Source organism: Bos grunniens, chromosome 1 (assembly GCF_055505025.1).
Source record: "Bos grunniens cultivar Pamir isolate PY7600 chromosome 1, Bosgru_T2T1.0, whole genome shotgun sequence".
In the NCBI taxonomy this organism is placed as follows: Eukaryota; Metazoa; Chordata; class Mammalia; order Artiodactyla; family Bovidae; genus Bos; species Bos grunniens.
In genome coordinates, this window is record NC_141165.1 from 31,342,422 (window position 1) to 31,361,100 (window position 18,679).

The window sequence follows — 18,679 nt, forward strand, 5'->3', positions numbered from 1 at the left end:
CCTGTTACTGGATGTGGGAGCAATGACACCTGGTGCTACTGGTCTTCATTTTCATGCCGGTTATTTGCATTTTGGCATGCAAACTCCAGATAGATTTAGGGCCCTAGTTTTTTTTATTGGGGTATAGTTGCTTTGGGGGCATCCCAGGTGGCTCAGTGCTGAAGAATGTGCCTGCCAATGCAGGAGACGCAGGAAACTCAGGTTCGATTCCTGGGCCGGGAAGATCCCCTGGAGTAGGAAATGGCAACCCACTGCAGTATTCTTGTCTGGGAAATCCCATGGACAGAGGAACCTGACAGGCTCCCCTCTGTGGGCTCACGAAGAATTGGACACGACTGAGCTGCTGAGCACGCATAGTTACTTTATAATGGGGTACAACAAACTGAATCAGCTATGTGCTTGTGTGTGTGTGTGTGTGTGTACGCTCAATCATGTCTGACTCTTTGAGACTCCATGGACTGTAGCCCACTAGGCTCCTCTGTTCATGGAATGTTCCAGGCATGAATACTAGAGTGGGTTGCCATTTCCTCCTTCAGGGCATCTTACCCACTCAGGGATTTGAACCCACTGGCAGGCAAATTCGTTACCAAATGCGCCACCTGCTGCTGCTGCTAAGTCGCTTCAGTCGTGTCCGACTCTGTGCGACCCCATAGACGGTAGCTCACCAGGTTCCCCCGTCCCTGGGATTCTCCAGGCAAGAACACTGGAGTGGGTTGCCATTTCCTTCTCCAATGCATGAAAGTGAAAAGTGAAAGTGAAGTCGCTCAGTCATGTCTGACTCTTAGCGACCCCATGGACTGCAGCCTACCAGGCTCCTCCATCCATGGGATTTTCCAGGCAAGAGTACTGGAGTGGGGTGCCATTGCCTTCTCCGAATGCGCCACCTGGGAAGCCCCAAATTAGCTATATGTGTATACATATACACATATATGTATTCCCTCCCTCTAGAGGGCCCTAGATTCTTTACTGTCCTCACATCTTTACTACAATATGGTCAATCTGGGCTGCAGTTATCACTTGAAGGCATAAGAAAAAGCAAGCAAAGCTTCTTCTGGGAGGCCCTGTGTTGGGTAAACTATTTAGGCCGTAGCAACTTTCTTTTCCTGATAAGACTTTTCTTCCATATTCCTTTCAAACATAACCAACATAATTCAACTTGGGATCGTTTGCTCTTAAGCAGTTTTCACAGAATGTGCAAGATTTTTTTAATTGGAAAAAAAACTCTTTAGGAATTTTGATTCATTAGGTAATATCTCCCTGATATCTTCCAGTTTATAACAGTTTCCAAATGGATTTCAGATTTCCGAGTTTTAATTTCATCCTCTGGAGGGACACAGCAGAGGAAATACTTGAATTTCTTCTGAGAGAGGCCAGCTTGGATATGTTTCTGATTTATTTAAGTTGAATTACAGATGTGTGAAAAAATACTCAGAACATGAAAACGATGTGAGAAAAAAAAGGATGCAGGGTTTTTTTCCTGGGGTGGGGGAAACACTGGGCTAGCCAGAATAAACAGAACAGCAGAGTCATGTACCAGAAGTCAAATGATTAAGTTTTAAGTTTGTGTGAAAAACGTATTTTCTGCACACATTTTTCTCAGTTGTGAACTCTAACACTTCAAATGGTGCAACACACCTTAGTGTGGAGGAAAATATTTTCCTGGGTAGATGCAGAGTGTAACTGACCCACTACCATCCCATTCATGGCAGTTCCTTTGAGGTTAAGCATGCAGTTTCGGGTTTCTGATTAAAAAGGAAAGACGGTTTTCTTTCTTACCGAAGTTGCTCGAGCAATAATTGCTCTCCAGAGTCCCCGACCGTCTACACTTCTGCTGACACAGGGCCACGGTGGGCTTTAAACCTTCATTCCAAGAAGAAATACATGAGATTCAGGAAAATGAATGCATATATAATTGGTGTTTAGATCTGAATCAGTCCATTTAAAATTCTCATTTATTTCTCTGAGCCACCAATCTGTCACTGCAATGAAATAATTAAAGAACCTGCAAAGGATATTCCTCATGTTACCAACTTCTACTCTTAATTTCCTCAGGGTAACTCAATGCCCTCTGCTGAGCTTTAAACCTGAGATCAAAGATAACCCAAATTTAGCCCCATTCTCTTCTTCCTTTATATATAACTAATGCTGTAACCAAAAATAGATACAGTCTCATGTGCCCTGCTTACCAAAAACCCAGAATAACAAATAAGAACACAGGAAATATAGGTTAACTCTTCACTTCACCAAAGGAATCTTATGGGGTTCCCCTGAGAGTGGAGGGAGTTTTCTTGATGCATTTGAAATACACAATTACCCAAATGTTAGCATTACAGGTTTTGGGGAACAATGCTCATGTGATGAAGTGTGCTATTTTGAGCCTGTCATTGCCTGTAAGGATCTTAAGAACTGAGAAGTAGACAAATTTAAAGTACAGCTAAATAGACAAACACAGTAGTTCTCAATGGGGGTGATTTCTCCCACTAGGTGACATTTGGTAAACTCTGGAAATATTTTTGGCAGTCACGACTAGAGGATGATACCAGCGTCTAGTAGGTAGATAACCAGCGATGCTGCTCAACATTTCACAGTGAACAGGACAGCCCCCCAAAGCAAAGAATTATCTAGCCAAAAATGTAAATGGTGCCAAGGTTGGAAAGCTGTGATATGATGATAATATTTAATCCTTATGAAATGAAATGAAAATATTGAATCCTCATTTTCATCATTAAAAATGTTTCCAAAACATTTGGTAATGATTCCCTTACATGTGGCAACGTGTTAGGAAGAACTAAACAGAACAACTGTCATAGAGCTGTACTTACCGGGTAAGAATTTGCCCTTCTAATATGTTCTGCTAACCCTTCTGTGAATTTAATCTTAATTTGTATCCCTACTTATCTCCAAAAGGATCTAAAGTGGATTACAATATTAAAATATACACAGTTTAATGTTAAAATATACATAATAACATATATAAATATATATATAGTAGAGAAAGAGCTCAGAAAGCATTTAGAGGGAATATTGCTCTAAAAGTTGGGGACCTAAATTTATCTAATTCACTGAGTCCAAAGCTAAGTGCCTTAGAGGTTCTCCTTGTCTGATGAAAGAGCATCTTCTTACGTGGACCACTTGAACCCAGCTCCTTCTCGGCCTCAGGACATTAGTCTGGAGGTTGGGTGGGTGGCCCACCCTGACATTCTTCATCTTCCTGTCTGCTCTCTGCTGCCCTGCACACCCAAGTGTGGCACGGGGTTTTCAGCTTTCCTCTTCATGTGCTCCCTCAAGCATCTTGGTGGGTCCTCCCTCCTTGGGGACGATCGCTCTCTGGCTGTAGCCTCAACCCCGGCCCCCCATCTCAGATGTTCCCTCTGGTCCATCTTCACCCCTCAGTCCCAGGCTCACGTGTCCTTCTGCTGAAGTCTCATCACTAATCTCTCATCCTTCATCCAACAGAACCTCCTCTCCTTTAGGCTTATTTATTCACTCTCCTACTCTCATGACTACTTATTCTTTCTTTCTTTAGAGGTTCAATACACTGGCCCCGCTCCTATTTCCCATTCCATCACCCTGGCCCATCTTAATTCCTTAGCTTTTCCACATAGTTTTCATGGTCCATTAGTTCAGTTACTTTCTTAACAATACTTACACACCTGTTCCTGCTCTGCCCTCTAGCAGTCCGGTAGGAGACTCTTTTCTCTTTCTGTGTCTGCTCACAGACAGCTGAGAACACAAACAGACCCTCATCCAAGTGACAAACTGCCCCACAACCCCCAGGGCTCCCACCTCTCTTCTTGTTCTCAGCAGGTGACCTTGCCTATTTTCTGGTGAGAACAAAGATCACAGAACAAAATGTCCTCCACCAGACCTCCGAGCTGTCTCCATCTGTACCCTGACTTCCTTCCTCTCCTAAGAGAGGAGGCTGCCTACCTCTGGCCTAAGGTCTATCCTTCTGCATGGCCTCTGGAGGCCAGACCCTGCCATCTTTGTGAAAATTTCCTCCTCACTTATTCCTTTGCTCCGCCCTTCTGTTTTCCCTCTTTGCAAGCTACTTCCCCCTAGCTTTACCATGTTCAAACACTCAGGCTCTCTACCTCCCTTCCTCAGGGCCAAACCCTCAGACTGAGTTGCTGGACTTGGTGTTCGTTTCCTTGCCATGCTCCACACGCCCCCTCGCCCTTGTTCAGCATCTACCTGCACCACTCGGCTCACACAACCCCTGCCAGGGTGTCCGGCAGCCTCCACATCACGAAATCAGATGGTACCATTCTATTCCTGCTCTTGTTTAAAGTCTCATCAACATCTGAGTGAGGTGAATTCTCAACATTAAGTGAGAATCTAATCCTGAACTTTGCTTAAATCCACCAACAGCTTCCTCCACACTTAGGATAAAATCCCAAATACTTAGAGCATAAGGAGCAAGGTGGTAGAGCCTAAAGATGAAGCTAGAAGGGGAGGCCCCAGGGACAAAGTGTGAAGGAGATTGGCCCCTGCGCTGTCCTCTGGTCTGGCTGCTGGCCACAGGAGGCTTTTTAAATTTAATGAAGTTAAAAATTCAGATCTTTAGTTGCACTAATCACATTTCAATCATCTAAAAGTGGCCACCGTATTGGAAGGCATAGGCGTAGACAGCAAATCTAAGTGGGGGAGAGACACAGTCTGTGCTGTTGGGGGTGGGGGGAAGGGGCAGGGCATGCATGGGGAGTTAAGATAGAGGAAGTCAAGGGAACCCTAGGAGTGTGGCTACAGATGTTGTGGCCCAGGCTTGAGAAAATAGGTGGAGAAGCAGAAATGAGACAGAATATAGTGTGATAGAAATGAGTTAAATCTGATATATTTTTCAATGTCTAGCAGTTGCAAACCTGTAGGAGATAATTAAAAAGTCATGTTTGCAACTTCAGAGAAAGTTTAGGACTGGATATAAAAGCTGGAGAACCACATGGGTGTAGACAGATGATTCTCTGGGAAGAATAAGGACACCAAGGTCCACTGAGAGAACTGGAGAAATATTGCTGCGATGTGCAGCAGTACACTTCCGGGCCACAAGGTGGCACACTTGCGGAGTGCTCAGAAAAATCAGCCCTTCTGGAAGTGTCTGTACTCAGGACAGCCCTCTCTGCGAACTCGCAGAAAATGGTGGGCAATAAAGCTGGGCTTATTTCAGCCCATTTCACGTCTTAACCTTAGATTCCCCCTTCCACTTTTTTCTCCTCCCTTTTAGATTTTGAGATCTGAGGGCTGAAATCCTGGTGGGCTCTGCTGACAGGGTGTAGAGACAAGAAACAGGAACGCTCTGTTGCCCTTGCATTTCTTAGGTCATACCCAAACCAGAGGTCCCCAACTGGTGTCTACAATACATACAATGTTTTTGTTTGATTTACTTCAGTTTAAAAAAATAATATATTTTGTATGGCACATTTTGGATCATACCCCTCCCCACAACAAAGTCCAAATACTTGCAGAAATGAAAACAGACAGGAATCAGGGCCCTGAAATTTTAACCCAAAATACTACAGTTCTATGTAATAAAAAGGAAAACATGATTTTATAAATGCCAAGAAAGAAAAATTAGGCTTGTTATGGTCTCTAGCTATAATAGGGTTCCTAGTATTTTTAAGTGACCATAATTTTCCTGGATAACATTTTAAAATTATTAGCTTATAAGCATTCTTATATCTTATACTTTTCTTTCATTTATGGAATCATATTATTCTCTTATGTAAGTATTTGTCTTATTTAACTTATTTTAGTTTCAAGTATTTTCCTCTTAATCAGTTTCCCCCCTCCCCCCCACCCCCACTTCAGAAGAATTGTTCTTATACTCAAGTCTGAGTAGAAATTTCAAAGCAGACTTACTTGTTGTAGACACTGGAAAGGTGGTGGTAACAGGCAGTGCAGTGGTTGTCGGCAATTTTTTGGGCCTGAATTTGTAGTGACCGATAAATCCATCTGCAGTTAAACTTAAATCTGATAAAAACTGAATGAGAAGTTCGTTTCTCTCAGATACAATTGGCCTAAAAGGGAAAAAAAAAGTTTTAAAAATGCATATATATAGATTTAAAAGTGTAGAACTAACTTTCCTTTAATTTCCAACAATAGATTACTCTCTGTTTAAACTGAAAAGTTAAAAGACTTAAAAAGATGACATTCTTAACCTGCTCAATATTCACGCAAATAGCTAACATTTACTGAGCGTTTGCTCAGTTAGGCACTGAGCTTTTTGCAAACTGTTGAATTGTGCTTTCACAACAACCATGTTATTATCCCCTTTTTATGGAACAGGTGACTGAAGATCAGCGAGTTAAAGTGATTTGCCCAAGGCCCTCCGCTTGTGTGTAGGAGAGTCAGGATTTGAACCCAGGACCAGGTGCCACTGGGGACAGTGTAAGTACTGAAGCTGCAGCTGGTGCTTCATAAGCGCTTTAGGGTCTGGTCTGACTCAGCAACTGCACAGCATCTTTGAACTAAGACTCAGTTCCGGCTGGCCTGGGGAGCTAGGGGTTGCTGGCCATGGGGAATCAGATGGAGAAACCTGGTGAACAAATTTCCACACCCTGTGAAGACACAACGAAAGGGATCGTCTTAGCGGGCTGGTCACCTAGGGATAAGAAAGCCACTCAGAATTTAATGGGACTTTCATTTCATTGTTAATAAGAGTTCTCACGCGTGCCTGAAATGGAAACCTTTCTGTTTATAATCTGGGTAGCAAAATGCTCTTAAGGAGAAAGAGAAAGTGATTACTTTGTTTTGGTGGTCATGAACAACCTCATTAAGAATCTAATTTTAAAGCAATCTTAGGGGCGTGCTGGTTAGTTGGGACTAAAGATTTAGTAGCGCTAATTACTGAGGCTCAGAAGCTCTCTCACTTAAATCTTAGGGGATAACTATATTATAAAAGATGGTAGTTTCATCTAATCTTTTGCTATTGTTATTTAAACAATGGTTTAAAAATGCTGTTTGGCTAATTCCATTTTAAAACTATTTAATTCAGAAGTGGAAAAAATTAGTTATTTAACCAAATTAATTGGTGGTTTGTCTAAACTCCTTTTTTGAGGCATCTTCTCAGCCGAATCACTTCTTAGGCATCTTGGACAATAAATACATGAGGCAACTCTTGTTTTCCCTCACCTATCAGCTACTTTGAGTTGGAAGCGTGGAGGGGAAGGTAGATCTGGCCTTGACCACCAGGGAGAACAGTGCAGGGTCTTCTCTGTCCTGAAGGTTATTGCCTTCCGAGCCAAGACATGAACCAAACCTAAGAACGAGCTCTGTGACTTCCCTTTTGCCTTCCAGTCACAAAAATGGGACCAAGGTCATCTAAATAAAGATTCTGAGCATCAAGCCACAAACGTGAATATTTAATCCTGCTTCTGAAAATATTCCATGAAATAAACACAGCGTGCATGAAATACAGTTTTCAACTACAATTACAAATAAGACATGTTAACCTTGTTTAGATGATAAAATTACAAAAAGCACTTCTTGTAAGCAGCAAAGAAAACCTGACGATCCAACCAAGCCAGCCTTAGGGGCACGATGTTATAATTATAGTGATCATTCACTGCCTCTTGTATGAACTAATCTTGGAAGCACTATACTGGAAGCTAAATTTTCTCAAGGAAGAGTATTTTTGTCACAAAGACATATTTCAGCTATGCTGCCACTGAGCTTTAGTATGAATGTGACAGAACCGCAGTGCCATAAATGTACTGAAGGCCAAGTGTTGCATTTGCAAATTAATGTTACAAATCACTCGAAAGGCAAGGGGACATCTCATGTGTGCCCACTCCTCACTAGCAAATCCCAGGACTGGATGAAGGATGCTCACTGCTGTCTTACAGAATTGGCTATGAGAACGGTCTGCAGCCAACCAACCACCATATTTCTTGACCCACCTCCTCCTCATCTTCACCATCCTTCACCTCCTTGTCTTTACCTGGACCACTGCCACAGCCTCCTCCCTGCTCTTGTCTAGGAGGGGTTCTAGGGGCACCGGTCCTGTCATTTCCCCCACCTGCATGGGGAGGGCCCCCATGTCTGCACGATGTGGAGTCCACTCCACTCTCAGCCTCCTCTGTCTCTCTCTCCCACTCAAGGCGTAGGCTCTAGAACAGCATCCATCTCCTCTGTGTATCTTTACAATCAAACTCTGCTTGGAACGAATCCTCTGTTCTGTATCTCACTTCCACTCTCTGTCAAGACTCAGCTTCAAGAAGCATAATCTCCCCCAATTTCCCCACCACTTGTCCCTACTGGACCAAAGGACTCCTTGTCAGAAATCCACCCAGACTTTTTGTTGCCAATTTACCTGTCTGCCTTGTTTCCGCCCCTCCTGCTACTCACTTCTGTATTTTTTATTAATCTTGGAGTTCCAGGTCCCTAACATCGTGCCCACCACATGGCTGGGGTATATATAGTAAATGTTTCTGAACTGAATCCAATGGTACTGATACTGTGCTGAATCAGGCACAGGGATGCTGGTGATGTCCTGCCAGTCACAACACTCCTCCTCCTAGTCACACATCTAACAGGGGAAAAGTTCCCCAACAGGTTTTCTCACTTTCTGTACTGCTCCACCCCAGAAGTACTCTAACTGTGGGGAGATATTCCTGTGGTCCAAGCTCTTCCAGGCAAACTTCTCAGGAAGCCAGGGATGCTCAACAGCGCCACCATCGCCCCCACCCACCCTCGTGGAGGCAACCGCTACCCTGAGTTTGTGCTCCTTTCCCTTCCTTTATCTACTACAGATTTACTTATATAAGCTATGGTTTGTCCAGTAGTTATGTATGGATGTGAGAACTGGACCATAAAGAAGGCTGAGTGCCAAAGAATTGATACTTTTGAACTGCAATGTTAGAGAAGACTCTTGAGAGTCCCTTGGACAGCAAGGAGATCAAACTAGTCAATCCTAAAGGAAATCAACCCTGAATATTCATTGGAAGGACTGATGCTGAAGCTCCAATACTTTGGCCCCGTGATGTGAAGAGCTGACTTGTCAGAAGAGACTCTGATGCTGGAAAAGACTGAGGGCAGGAGGAGAAGGGGTGACAGAGGATGAGATGGTTGGATGGTATCACTGACTCAATGGACATGAGTTTGAGTAAGCTCTGGGAGTTGATGATGGACGGAGAGGCCTGGCGTGCTGCAGTCCATGGGGTTGCAAAGAGTCGGACACGACTGAGTGACTGAACAACAATGGTCTGTATCATGAATCCATATAACCTATAGGTTTGTATGCTCTTAAACTTCATATAAATGAAAGCGTATAGTGTGTCTTTTTCGTTTTTTTTTTCCTACCCTCAACATTACAACTGTGAGACTTATCCACTATGTTCATGGCTATAGAGTGTGAATTGCAACAGAATCTGACTATTCTCTTGTTGATAAACACTGGGCTGTTTACTCTCCCTCCGGAACACACAATGTTAAAGAGAACACTTTTATGTGCTGTGATGCAGGAGGACAAAAGTATCCTTAGTGGACACACCAGAAGGTTAGGGTATAGACTCTACACGAGGTTAACGGATACAAGTTCATGTTCAATTTTAGTAGATATTGCCAAACTTATTTCCAAAGTGACGGTACCAATTTACATTCTTCTCAAAGATGCATTCACTGTGCAGCTTTCTTCTGGGAATGCCTTTTCATGTCCTTTGCCCATTTTTCCTAATGAGTTGTTACCTTTTCCTTATTCACTTTTAAGAATTTCTTGATACGTTCTGGAACCTAGACCTAGGTCTTTGTCAAGTATATCAAATATTTTACAAACATCTGTTTTGGTTTTGCGCCTTCTCTTTTCTCTCCCTTTAAGGTGTGTTTTGATGAGCAGAAATTCTCATTTAAACTTCTCATTTAAGTTCCATCTGTAACCCATCTGTAATTGATTTTTGTGTGACATAGATATGAACACAATTCATTTCTCCATGGAAACAAAAATGGTCCCTGCCTCCATTCTCAACAGGGCCAACCTTTGGCCGCTGACCTGTGGGACTCTGGAATGTGCCCACTCTGCAGAGACACATGGATGTGTTTCTGGCTTCTCTGGTGTTTTCATTAGTCAGTTTTTCTATCTTTCTGTTAAAACCACACTGTCTTAATTACAACAGCTTTCTGACCTTGTTCCATCATGGTAGGTCAAATCTTCCTGCCAGTTCTTCTCCTTCAGAACTGTTCCCTGATCAGGGATCAAACTGCTATGCCGCCTGCATTGGGACTGTGGAGTCTTAACCACTAGACCACCAGCGAAGTCCTACAGTGTTCTCTATTTATCCATTAGACCAAGCGTGTTGGTTTACAACCTTCTACCTCTTCATTTCTACTTTTTTTAAGAGGCTACCTCAATTTACCATCCATAGTTACTTTGGCATATTATAAAGTTTCATAATATCTTTGCCCGATTCTCAAACAACACAGAGACCTGAGAACCTTCAACTCTGTATCCAATATCTTTGCTCAGTGTTTGTTCCTGCGTTTTAGTCTTTTATTCTGTGGTCATTACCTTTCTGCCTGATTTAAAGTCATAATGTAGTTTCTTTAGTTTGGATTTGTTGGTAGTAAACTGTCTCTTGGAGAAGGCAATGGCAACCCACTCCAGTACTCTTGCCTGGAAAATCCCATGGACAGCGGAGCCTGGTAGGCTGCAGTCCATGGGGTCGCTGAGAGTCGGACACAACTGAGCGACTTCACTTTCACTTTCAAACTGTCTCAGCTCTTATTCAACTAAAAATGTCTGTATTTAACCCACATTCACAAAAGAGAAGGTTTTCTGGGTAATTAATTCTAGAGTGACAGTTATTTTGTGTTAGCATTTTGAAGATATTTTTCTAAGATCTAACTTTCATTGTTGCTACTGAGAAGTCAGTTGTTAGGCTCTTTGTGATAATCTGTCTTTTCTTCCTGGATGTTTTTAATATCCTTCTTTGCTGTTTTGTGGTTTTACATGTAGGCATGGATCTATTAAAACATATATTGCTTAGGCTTTATTGGCTTCTCATATTTGATCATTGATATCTCTCCTCCATTTTGGAAATCGCTCAGCTAGTATTTCTTCAAACATTAAATTTCCTACATTCTGTATTTTTTCTTATGGAACCTTGATTAATGTATATTAGGTTCCTTCACTCTAGCTTCTACATATCTTAACCTCTCTTTCACATTTTCCATCTGTCTCTTTGTGCCATGTTCCAGGCAATCACTTCATACCTATTTCTCAGTACCTTAAATCCCTTCTGGAACTATGTCTATCAACTATTTAACATATGTATTAACTTTCTTGTTTAAATTATTATGTATCTCAGTTCTGGAAATTCTGTTAGACTCTTTGTTAAATCTATTGATCATTTCTAAAACTCTCTTGGTTCTTATTCACTTTCAACAGTCTGTACCTTAAAGGCTCTCAAGTAATATATTTTACATGAATTTCTTTTCACATACTTATTTTACCTTCTGTATCTCATAATTTTACTATATATAGTAATTATGTAGTTAATATTTAATTAATATATTTAATTTATATTTAATATAAACTATATTTTTACTGATTACTATAATCAGGCCTTTGTAGGTCTGATTATAGCTTGTTTCTGCTGCTGATTGTTTATGTTGGCTTTTTCTTCGTGTTTCATGATTTTTTTGATTAGTACTTGTAGTTCTTGAAACTTTATTTATAGGAATTCTTAAAGCCTAAGTTAAGATGCATTCTTTCAGCGAGGATTTGTGTTTTCCTCTGTCATACCATGTGGGCACTCACAACTTGGAAATTCTTTAAGTTTCTGACTGCATTTTTTGGGGAATAGTCAGGTAGTGTAAATTATAACCTCAAATTCACATGTGGACTGGTTTTTGGTTAAAAATTCCCATCAGAGACTATTTTTTCTTCCTTTCACCAGAAGCCAAGGCCAAAACCAGCCAATTTTCCTTATTATCTCCCTTGCGGTAGCGGGGGGAGGGAGGAAAATTAATTCAACCACATTGGTGTCACATAGCTATCTCCAAAGCCAAATTTGTGTATAGTAATTTTGAAAGTAATGGCAACCCACTCCAGTATTCTTGCCTGGAAAATCTCATGGACAGAAGAGCCTGGCGGGCGCTACAGTCCATGGGGTCACAAAGAGTCAGACGTGACTGAGCGACTGATTACATACATGTCTAAATTACTACTAACTTGTACATATTCAAATTCTTACTATTATCAAACTTAATAAATATAAATGAATCTAACCTGGAAAGTGACTTGGGACTTTCCTAGTGGCCCACTGGCCAAGACACCATGTTCCCAATGCCTGGGGGGTGGGGCGAGAGGGGGCAGGTTTGATCCATGCTCAGAGAACTAGATTCCACATGCTGCAGCTAGAAGTTGGAATGCCACAACTGACACCCGGCACAGCCAAAGAGATAAATAAAAGTAAATTTAAAAAAATAAAGAAAATGCTGTGCTTTAATTCTAATGTGCCTATGGGAAATCACAGAAATTCACTAAGATCAAGTGATGCAGATACTTTCACTAGGTTGAAGAACAGGGTAAGAAAGACCTTTTTTTTAGAAAGACTATTTAAATTAGCACAATGGTGACTTGCAGGCAAGCAGTAGTCATTTAAACTGCCACCTTTACTAGTACTGTATGCGAAGGTGTGACATGTAGTTTAGTCCTAAGTCGTGTCTGACTGTTGTGACCCCATGAACTATAGCCCACCAGGCTCCTCTGTCCATGGGATTCTCCAGATAAGAATACTGGAGTGGGTTGCTATGCCCTCCCAGGGGATCTTCCCAACCCAGGGATCAAACCCAGGTCTCCTGCATTGCAAGGGAATTTTTTACAGTCTGAGCTACCAGGGCTTACTCAAACGAGAATTTGGGCAACCATGTGAGGAAGCATAAAGCCCCCAAAGGTCCAGGACAGACCTCTGATCAGGTAAAATCATCTGCATCCAGCTAGCCTAAGCTTCCAGGTTTCGTCATCTGGATTCTCAATAAACAGCCCCCAAATTTTTCCTTAGAATTTTCCTCATTCTGCTATGACACTGGAGCTCCTCTCACAAGGCAGTGAGGTTTCCAGGTCTCTGGCTCAGCATCTGCGCCTGGGGCATCACCAACTCTGCTTCGGTGTATCTATTCAGCTGCCCAGGCCTCTCTGCTGCTGCTAAGTCGCTTCAGTTGTGTCCGACTCTGTGCGACCCCATGGACGGCAGCCCACCAGGCTCCCTACTCTCTTGTTAATGCTGCCTTGCTCTCTGGGTTGGCTATTCTTTGTTTTGTTGCTGTATGGGACTTCACTGGGAAGGAACCCAAGAATTTGTGAACAAAACAACACAACACCTTCCAGAAAATACAATATAATTGGGCAATTTTAGGGGACATCCCTGGTGGTCCAGTGGTTAAGACTCCCCCTTGCAATGCAGGGGACTTGGGTTCGATCTCTGGTCGGGAAACTAAGATCCCACAAGCCGCAGAGCAACTAACCCCACACGCCACAACTACTGAAGCACACACGCCACAACTAGAGAGTCCACGTGCACAACATAACAAAGATCCCGCGTGCTGCGACGAAGATGTGACGTAGCCGAATAAAGAAAGACATACTTAAAAAATACAGTAAAAAATAGACAATTTTATAAGGAACAAGTTCAGAGCCCCTAAAATAAAACAGGTGCTACTTACGCAGGGGGGCTGTCGCCACAATACTTTCCAATTCTTTCGGCGTCGTTGATCTCCCCACCATTAAACACAGCCACGTAATCGTACCGGCAGTAGTTATCACGCTCAACATCAAATTTCTCAAACTTTAATTCTATAAGCTTTAGTGAAAGCACAACATTAGAAGGGTCAAAGGGGTAGTGCAGAAAAACATCAAACAGAATTCTTCCTCTCCTCAGGTTTGTAAGGGTACCGTGTTTTTCCTTCCTAAAAAAAATGTATTCACCTTCTTTACATTTTTTCTTATTGTTTTCAAACTTCTTTAGTTAACAACATTGTGTTATTCTCTTGCTTTCATTTTTAATTATCTCAAAAGATCACTTTAAGCCCAGATCAACCCTAGTTAGGATCTTTTTTTAATTGTGGTAAAAGTCACATAATATAAAACATATAATTTTAATCAGGCTTCCCTGATAGCTCAGTTGGTAAAGAACCCACCTGCAATGCAGGAGACCCTGGTTTGATTCCTGGTTAGGGAAGATCTGCTGGAGAAGGGAAAGGCTACCCACTCCAGTATTCTGGCCTGGAGAATTCCATGGACTGTATAGTGGCACTTACATTCACATTCTTGTGCAACTCTCACCATCATCCATCTCCTGAATATTTCACCTTCCTGAATTGAAACTCTGTCCCCATTAAACTCCAAGTCCCCATTCTTCCTCCCCCACCGCCGGCCCCTGGCATCTACCAATGTACTTTCTGACTCTATAATTTGATTATTCTAGGTACTTCGTATAAGTGGAGTCAAACAGTATTTGTCTGCACTTACAGAATCCCACGGACAGAGGAGCCTGGCGGGCTATAGTCCATGGGGTCGCAAAGAGTCAGACACGACTCAGTGATTAACAACAACTGTATATTAGAATGCATTTTTAAGGTTATCGATTTAGGATCTTAAACATGGGAACTCTGTTCACTTACAGCTAAGAAAGTACAGAAACACTACATAATCCTAGCAATCAATATTAAGACTTAAATTGGGTTTGTATTGGAGTGGAAATTGGGGCTATATACCAACTTCATTCTTCTCTAGAGGAAAACTAGTAGAAATAAAAAGGATTACCTACAATGTCCCCTGTAGTTGGGATGTGGTGTTTGTGTACGTGTTTGGTTGTCTGAGATGGGTGGACGCAGCAGTTCTACCTTCAAGGGAAGGAGACTAATATTCCCATCACATGCAAAGAACTCAAATTCTTCAGGGCCAGAGGTTCAGGGAAGTGGGAATTGACTCTGATGTCTTCTGAAAGTATGTTTTAAGACTGTGTCTGCCAAGCACAGCGTGCTTGGTGATCTGGTTGATTTTTGAAGAGGCTGCATAGAAGCATGAATGCACAAAGTCAGTGTTAGATTTCTGAAGTTCTTTTTTTTTTTGGCACTGGTACCAACAATAGTGTCCTAAAATACTCAAATCAATAGGAAGTTTTGATTTAAAAGCAATCATTCCCCTTATAAAAGCAGATCTTTCAAGAGGCCCTCCACTGTATGAATCAAAGGAAGTCTCACTGGGTTCATAAATACCCATGGCACCCAGAGACTGGTCCCTATTCTTTCTGGGTGGGCAGGCAACCCTCCCTAATGCTTATGGAAGATAATAGGTGTTAACTCATGTTAGGACAGTCACGATGTTATTAGCTGTTAGCTAGCGAAGACTTGGACAGTAATGTTGGTGAAGTTGTAACAGCAGTGACATCACAAAGAGACATAAAAGGAAAGTTTGGCTTTGAACATGATTGCCACATATCCACATATTTATCCACTTTTCAAAAGCACCAGCAAAGGCTGAATAATAGCTTATTTATACTCAACACTGCTTTAAGTTACATTAAAATATTTCCCCTTTGGGTCCTGTAACTTTTCATTGGTCAGAAACAAAATGCATTCCAGGTTACTAAAAAATTGGCTGAACTTTTTGTACTTAGAAATTGGTTACAAATTTTGGGAGAGAAAATAAAAATAAACAGGGTAAAGTAGAAAGCTATGATTTTTTTAAAAGATATCTTTTAATAGAAGAAAATGCCCAAAGATTTACATAGAAATTACTTAAGACTTAATTTTCTCATATTATTTTTCTCATTTGGACAGTTTCCACTGATTTCAGACACTACAACTATGACTAGAGACTCAACTGGCTAAAGCCAAAAATTAAATAAGTAAAATCTAAATGTAATTTAAATAAAGAGAAAAACTTGTGGAAAAGATGGCAAATTGTAATCTGCAAGTATAATTAAATGGAAATCACTTAATCTAACATATTTACAAATGACACAAAGAGAAAAATGATCAATACAATCTCAAGAATTACATAATAGCTTAAATGTTGGATAAATTTAATTTTTAAATGTTATCTTAAACTATAAAATGTTCAATAGATTTACAGAATCCTTTATTATCAAATAAATGAGTAAATTTTTCATTTAAACATAAAACTGAGTTTTAGGATTATGATCAAAGTATGTGTGTGTGTGTGCAGTCAAATCGCTGACCTGCACGGTATATTTGCTGAATAATTTTCCACTAAGGAAATGAATATATGGCAAATAGTATTTGTGTAAACAAAAGATCAAGTTAGAAAAAAATTTTTAACAATATCGTAATATTCACCATACAGTGTTTGGATTAAAGTCTATAATGATTCCCATAACAATAATTTTTAAAAGTTATTTTCAAAATTCTATAGCAAAGAGTTGGTCTATTCTTATGCTAACTTCTATCCTGAAATTAATATCTGAAAGTGGTCCCCAGAAAGTGTAAAAATTTATATAACCACAAACTAATAAACACTGGAAAACAAGATCTCTGTTGATTGTTTTAGAGCAATGAATAGGTATTTGTGGGGAACCTGCACAAATTTTAAACAACAACCAAAAAAAAGAAAAAGAAAAAGCATCATGGAGCACAGCAGTTTTCATATCAGAGACCTTGTTCTTAGAAAAAATGATGTGATGTGCTTGCACTGGCTTTGCTGAAGTGAAGCATTCTGGCTGTTTTGGATTTGGTGATTCAGAGGGCTGTTACCAGGACATGATGCTTTGTGAGCAGATGGTAACCTGAGGTGTATGTAAACTTGGGGATTTGTTGTCCTCCTGCACTTGGTCACTGCTGCTCATAAACCCATGCTTATAACACCTTCCACAGTGTTTAAACAACCTCAGGTGGGATTTGCAGGCCGTTTGTATTTTAAACCTGTTGAAAATTATAATTCTCTAATGGGAAATTAAATCCATGACTTTGCAAGTCAGAGAGCACAAAGGCAACTTTAACCTGGGTCTCTGCATGAAGAAATCCTGTGTCCAGCAGGGCCTTCCTTGCCTGTTATCTTTAACAGTTCACACTGGGCAATTCACACATGCATACTTTCTTCATGTTTTCAGGGAACCTCACCTGATTCTTCGGGGCTACGATGTGCCACACACAAGTGACTCCTGCAGGGTAATCACGGTCTGGCCAGTTGGGGGTTTTGAAAGAGCCGGAAGGTCTTTCAAGGAGGCCTCCACAATACTGATCACCTGAAGTTATTAAAAATGAAAAAACGTCCACGTTTATGGCAATGCAACCATATGGAAATAGGAACTTTGAATATTGACAGTATAATAAAGGCAGTAGCAGATGCTCTTAGTTTTTCCCTTAAAAAATGGTTGTATAGTCTCCTTTAAACACACACACAGGCACACACACACACACATACACGCACATACGCACACACAGAATGATCTCAAGGTTACCTGACAGATCACATCAGCATAAGAGAGTGAAGGAGTGAAATGAGGGCCATAGACTCTTTTCTTTTCCCCATTTTTTGGATGAGACAAAACATCTGGGCGGGTACTCACACATTCAAACACCATGCAGGCTCAACCAATTCTATACATTTAAGAACTGAAGGCAGGGGTATTTATTAATAAGGCTAAAATTCAGGTCCATGGACAAAGTCTGACTGAGTTATTATAGACAACTCTTATTACTAGAAAGCTGTTTATAAATCTTTCACAATTTTCAAGAATAATTTTGTCAAAACAATATGTTTATAAAACTGTCAGCGATACAGAAAAGCATTAAAGGTAGGATTGATTTCTAGATTGGCCTGATGTTGGGCAAGCTCTCTCCTGGTCTGAGAAAAGTGACTGCTCCAGAAAAGTCTGCTGGATTAACAGGTACAGGTGTCGCGTGGGGTGGCTCCGCGCCTCACAGCTAACCATGCCCCCGGACTTGGGGCCCGGCACGCGCATTTCTGCTCTGAATGACTTCAGAACAGAGCCAGGAAGGCTAGCCCCCAGGAGCCTCAGGAAGGGGCTGTTGGCGGCGCCCTCACACCACACAGCACAGGCCTGCTTGGTTTGACAGGGACTGTGCTTCTTCAGCCTGCGTCCCTCGTCTGCCCTCTGTCCCCAAACCCTCGGTTCCTCCCTCGCCTGCACACTGAGATGGCCTTGTGTGGGGGGATGAGACCGTCCCCCACTCATACCTCTGTTTCTCCCACCCCAGACCCTAACCTAGAGCCCAGACTCAGCCGTGCTGAAGGTTCTCCCTTTAGGCACAAATCTCATTATTTCACTAGGAGGTTCTGGAAGTTTCACCAGAGCCAGACTCAGCAGTAGTTCTGACAGTGAGGATACTAAGGATGAAGGTTTGGTTTCACGCTTGGTTTTCAAGAGAATATTCTGCAATGCTAGCTTCCTGGCCTGTGCGAATATTAGCCTCACTTCCCTGGGACTGAACTGGGTTTCCTGGACATATCTGAGGTGCTGCTGCTGCTAAGTCGCTTTAGTCGTGTCCGACTCTGCGCGACCCCATACACGGCAGCCCACTAGGCTCCACCGTCCCTGGGATTCGAACACTGGAATGGGTTGCCATTTCCTTCTCCAATGCATGAAAGTGAAAAGTGAAAGTGAAGTTGCTCAGTCGTGTCCAACTCTTAGCAACCCCATGGACTGCAGCCTACCAGGCTCCTCCGGCCATGGGATTCTCCAGGCAAGAGTACTGGAGTGGG

General features: G+C 41.7%; 1 protein-coding gene across 1 annotated transcript in view; it reads right to left on the bottom strand.

The window, feature by feature from the left end:
- Positions 1–18,679, bottom strand: part of PCOLCE2 (procollagen C-endopeptidase enhancer 2) — a 95,658-nt gene that overhangs the window by 5,621 nt on the left and 71,358 nt on the right. The window contains exons 4-7 of the mRNA XM_086384048.1: positions 17,074–17,198; positions 13,657–13,793; positions 5,857–6,014; positions 1,777–1,860 (exon numbers count right to left, since the gene is read on the bottom strand). Of these exons, the coding sequence (XP_086240174.1) occupies positions 1,777–1,860; positions 5,857–6,014; positions 13,657–13,793; positions 17,074–17,198 (504 nt within the window). The remainder of the gene's footprint in view (positions 1–1,776; positions 1,861–5,856; positions 6,015–13,656; positions 13,794–17,073; positions 17,199–18,679) is intronic.